The 5,505-nt window shown below is 40.8% G+C and overlaps 1 protein-coding gene across 1 annotated transcript in view; it reads right to left on the minus strand.

Annotated features, from left to right (window-relative positions):
- The window catches only part of LOC106590475 (coiled-coil domain-containing protein 191), a 37,582-nt gene extending 32,617 nt beyond the window's left edge, over positions 1-4,965 (minus strand). Inside the window, exons 1-3 of the mRNA XM_014181545.3 lie at positions 4,683-4,965; positions 361-402; positions 85-220 (exon numbers count right to left, since the gene is read on the minus strand). Coding sequence (XP_014037020.2) covers positions 85-220; positions 361-402; positions 4,683-4,757 — 253 coding nt within the window. The 5' untranslated portion in view covers positions 4,758-4,965. The remainder of the gene's footprint in view (positions 1-84; positions 221-360; positions 403-4,682) is intronic.
- Positions 4,966-5,505: the final 540 nt, after the last annotated feature.

Genomic DNA, 5,505 nt, shown 5'->3' on the forward strand with positions numbered 1-5,505 from the left:
GGTGTGTGTGTGTGTGTGTGTGTGTGTGTGTGTGTGTGTGTGTGTGTGTGTGTGTGTGTGTGTGTGTGTGTGTGTGTGGCCTACCTTCCCCGTATGCTTGGTCATGATCCAACAGCTGCTCTGTGCTGTGTAGTGCCATTGACTGACTGCTTATCACTGGATGGGGCTTCTTCAGGGAAAAAACCTCAGTCAATGCAAAGTCTGAGGCCATTTCCACTGCCTGGGGACACAAAAGCACACCTCATGAATACATATGGCCTTATAGACAGATATAGCAGAATAATATCCTCTGCACACAAGCACAAACAGTCCATCTCTGGTTTCAGGAGGTAAAGATGGACAAAGTGAAAGAGTTCTCACCTTCATCCATTGGTTGATCTCCTCATTATTGAGCTGCACCTGCTATTGTAGAAAATGAGACTTATTTATCATGACAAGAACAGGAGCTCAGACAGTTTCACAGACAGTGAGAGTGGTTAACCGGTGGATGTAAAACCAAGAGAGCCCAGCCAATGCCTAATGTCTGAGGATTATTTCAGATTCATTTCCTATAGCAGTTGAAAAAGGTTTTTCTCTTCTAAGCATGATTCAAGTATCCCTGTGTCACCCTGAGCACTACCAGAGGATCTCAATGTCATGACTGCCCACGAGAATCCAAACAGGTCAGATCAGGTTTGCAATGAATAACTTCAATCACCCGTAGAGGGGAAGGAAAGAACTAGTGCGGATTAACAACTCACGTCCTGTTATAAATCAAGGGAAAAGATCCAGGCCTGTGCTCTCCAAATTCACCAAAGGAATGTGCTTTGTCTCAACAGACCTTTTTCCCTCTGAAACTCTAACACGTTCAAAAGCAACTACTGGAACAATATTTCTAACGTATAACGTGGAGAATGGTCAGAGGCGATCAAAAGAACACTCATTTTGTGATGTCATAAAAAACTGCTATAAAGGAAATACTGTAACTTTGAAAGTATACCCACTACATATATGAAGTTTCCATACTATGGGTTGTGCATGTAATATCAAAAATGATGAAAGTGTTTTCGTTAAGAGAGGGATGTGATGTGAGAAGCTATAAGAGATAATTGTTTTCCATAACTTTGCACAGTGAGTAATCACCGCCCCGGAGTGAGGTCAGAGAGTGTGACAGCCTGCTGGGACCGCCCTTCAAGCAAAAGGTATAAATGATGGGTTAAGGAAAAAACACATTGGCCAGAAAAGTGTGAATGGGCAGCTGCACGTTTAAAACGGTTTGAACTTTGAATCTCAACACGAAGCGGAGACGATAAAATCACCTCCCGGACAATCACTGGTACGGCTGATTAGCTGTCCTAAGTAAAGTATCTTCAAAAGCGAATTTAAGTAGGACCATCCTGTTACTCTGCTCAAACCATCGTATTACGCTACTCTCATCAAACCACTGGGGAACCATCGATACGGCTGGCTAGCCTATCTTCAAAGAAGCATCTTCAAGAGCGAATGGAAGGAAAATTAACTCTATAGTTCTGTTCAGGACTACACGACAAGTCACTGGATAACGGACAACTACAAAGAAGGACAACAGTAGAAGACTTGTTGGAACCATTTCGGACAATCAGAGCCTTACAAGCGTGCCGCGAAAAGGCCCAACCCCCTTTCCAAGGAGATCTCCGACGAACCCAGGCATTTCACGTAAATACATTCATGATTTCTTACTTAAAGCGGGCGGCGGTTCGTGTGCAAAGTATATGGTTACTGTAGGTGAAAGTAGTTTCTGAATGTACCAATGTTAAGTGTCCCTCTCCCCCTCTTCATCTCTTCTTTAACTTTTTAGTGACGGGGCAGTATTCGGAAATTCAGATGAATACGTGCCCAAATTAAACTGCCTGCTTCTCGGGCCCAGAAGGTAGGATATGCATATTATTAGTATATTTGGATAGAAAACACTCGGAAGTTTCTAAAACGGTTTGAATGATGTCTGTGAGTATAACAGAACTCATATGGCAGGCAAAAACCTGAGAAAAAAATCCAACCAGGAAGTGACTTGTAGTTCTTCTATCTAATCCCTTTTCAAACTACAGTGTCTGTGGGGTCATTTTGCACTTCCTAAGGCTTCCATTGGCTGTCAACAGCCTTTAGAAACTTGATTCATCCGTCTACTGTTACTGGGCAGAGAATAGGAGGTCAGTCAATCAGTGGACTGCCTGGGACCAGTGAGTTGTTTACTGCGTGGGCACATTGGCGCGCCTCACCTTCTTTTTCCTCTGTAATGAATACGCTATTGTCCGGATGGAATATTATTGACGTTTTATGTTAAAAAGACCCTAAGGATTGATTGTAAACATCGTTTCACATGTTTCTATGAATGGTAATGGAACTATTTGACTTTTCGTCTCTGGTTCTGCGCTCTGGCATTATGCCTTTGGATTAGTGACCTGAACGCGCGAACAAAACTGAGGTATTTGGACATAAATATGGTGTATTTCGAACAAAAATAAAATTTCTTGTGGAAGTGGGAGTCCTGGGAGTGCATTCCGACGAAGATCAGCAAAGGTAAGGGAAGATTTATAATACTAATTCTGAGTTTAGTTGACTCCAGAACTTGGCGGGTAACTGTATAGCTTGCTTTGATGGCTGAGCTCTGTACTCAGAATATTGAAAAATGTGCTTTCGCCGAAAAGCTATTTTAAAATCTGGCACAACGGTTGCACTAAGGAGTAGTATATCTATAATTCTTTCAATAACTGTTGTAAAGTTTATCAACGTTTATGATGAGTATTTTTGTAAATTGATGTGCTCATTCACCAGACGTTTTGGTGGAAATATATTTTCTGAACATCACGCGCCAATGTAAAATGGGGTTTATGGATATAAATATGAACTTTATCGAACAAAACATACATGTATTTTGTAACATTGAGTCCTGGGAGTGTCATCTGATGAAGATCGTCAAAGGTTAGTGATTCATTTTAGCTGTCTTTCTGGTTTTTGTGACGCCTCTCCTTCCTTGGAAAATGGCTGTGTGGTTTTTCTTGTCAAGGTGATGTCCTAACATAATCTAATGTTTTGCTTTCGCCGTAAAGCCTTTTTTAAATCGGACACTGTGGTTAGATTAAGGAGAATCTTATCTTTAAAATGGTGTATAATACTTGTATGTTTGAGAAATTTGAATGATTGATTATAGATTTTTGTTGTTTTGAATTTGCCGCCCTGCTATTTCACTGGCTGTACCGCGGGTGGGGCGCTAGTGTCCCACATAGCCCATACTAGTTAACAAGCAGCCATGTTGCCTTCATTCCGCTAGGGATCTGTTTTCAGCATATTAAGGCTTCAGTCAATAACCGGTGCTCGGATTTTTGCAGATGCAAGGAGGTTACGACTGTTCAGAATGGGATATGATACGAGGTTATGATTAATAAGTTGACTGTTTATAGATGTGATAGGTAAAGATCTTTGAGTTTAATTCAGGAGATGGTAACTCTTTAAAGAATCGCTCTCGTTGTGTCCCAGATCCTAATGAGTTAATTGTTACATGATTCATTTAATCGGGTAACAATTAAACATAGTTCATTAGCTAAATAACAGTCTTCAGATTCATGTTAATTAAAGTAAAGTCACGACATCAAAAAGGCCATTTAAACTGTAAGGGCTTCTTCAGCCTTCTCCAGTCACTGGGACGTAAAAATCCATACATTCTGAAGCCCCACCTTATTTCTAAAGATAGCTTTGAGGGCACTTTTATTATGGTTTACCCATCTCGATAGGTTTCTTCCAATAAGGAAATGTCTGAGAGATGGAGACAGAAAATATGATACAGTTGAATATATTTAAAGGTCCCACACAGCTGTTTTTATCTCAGTATATAAAAACTTTCTGGGTAACAATTAAGTACCTTCCTGTGTTTGTTTTCAATTCAAATGGTAAAAATTCATTAGCATAATTGGGGGCGGTTCTGGGGGGCAGGGGGGGGGCAGTGCCCCTGTGACAACAATTTTGGACCCCCTTGTGGTCCCCCTAAATGTGGAGTATGAAATAATTTTTACATAACAACTTTTTGCTATCTTTCTTTTTTTACATCTGTTATTAGACAGTGGCAACGCGGAACACTAATGATTATGAACATGGTATTTTGCCTGCTAATGCCTGCAATGCAGTGAAGAAAACGATAGTCTAATGTAACTGGCCCCTCTAACAGTACAACTAGCCCCAGCTTGGCCCCCCCAGTTGAAATGGTCTAGAACCGGCACTGCTGCAGGCCGACTTCGGTCGTCTGGCTTCCGGGTTAAGAAGGGCTGGTGTTAAGAAACGCCATGTGGCGGGTCATGTTTTGGAGGAGGCATGACTTGACCTTCGGGTCTTCGGAGCCCGTTGGGGAGTTGCAGTGATGAGACAAGATCGTAATTGGATCGCAATTGGATATCACGACAAAAGGGGCGGGAAATACTTTTTTTTTTAATAAAGGCAAATCATGTTTTTGACTGCACCAGACCTTTAAAAGTTTTGTTTGCAGTCATGCAGTATTTGATCATGCATTGAAAGATCAGTTCGAGGTAATCAATTAATGATTTGTGCATCACTAAGTTTAGGTGACACTCAACAATATTTGACTTTACCTCATACCTGTCAAAAGTAGAAAGTTTCTCACTCACCCAGACACACACACAGTGCACACATACAGTATATTGACAATAACACCGTACCTTATCTGCAGTGGGTTTTTTGGTCTTAGTAACTCTTTTCCAGCGAAAAATATCAGGGTTATGTGGATATGCCATTTCTGACGCCAAATTAGCTGCCACTTATTACCTAATTAATACAGAGGAATACAATTTTACTTGCTACATAATTTACATTAACTACTTATTGCACTAGCTACGCTTACAGCAACAAAAAAAGTCTAATTTTGCACTGAAATAGGTATCTGAAGCTAATCCAAAAGTGATGCAGCTAGCTCCATGCTGTCCTGCTGTTTGCTAGTGCGCTGAAAATAGAACGAGATGCCTTGGTAATGTAGTCAATAGCCACGTTTCTCAAACGCACTGTTTGCTTGATAGTGGCATTAGTAAACTACAAGTCCCATTCCAACCTTTTGTCAACAGAAGCGTCCCTTTGGTAACTATAGTGACTTTGGATCCCTCCCCAAATGTTGAACGTTTGACTGTGTTGTAAAAATAGACCCCAAGTCAACCTTGGTTGAATGTGCAAAAGTCCACACAGCATTATCATAGTCCCACAGAAAGGGTTTGCAGATGTTATAATGTATGCACACACTCTGTTTACTCAACAGCAAATTAGGTTTTGTAATGAGAGCTCTGCAAATTGTCACTCGTTACCACAGCCACAAAGTCAAAATATCGTTCACATTTATGGAAACTAAGATGTGCTTTTTAGTCTTCATTTAAGGTTAGGGTTAGGCATACCGTTAGGGGCAGCAATATATTTGAAGAAGATAAATTGTACAAATAGGCGGGCTTCAGCCATAATTATGACTGGGATTTGTTAAATCGTGACGATTTTCTCTCT

The sequence above is a fragment of the Salmo salar genome, chromosome 29 (genome assembly GCF_965601325.2).
Source record: "Salmo salar chromosome 29, fSalSal1, whole genome shotgun sequence".
NCBI classification, from domain to species: domain Eukaryota; kingdom Metazoa; phylum Chordata; class Actinopteri; order Salmoniformes; family Salmonidae; genus Salmo; species Salmo salar.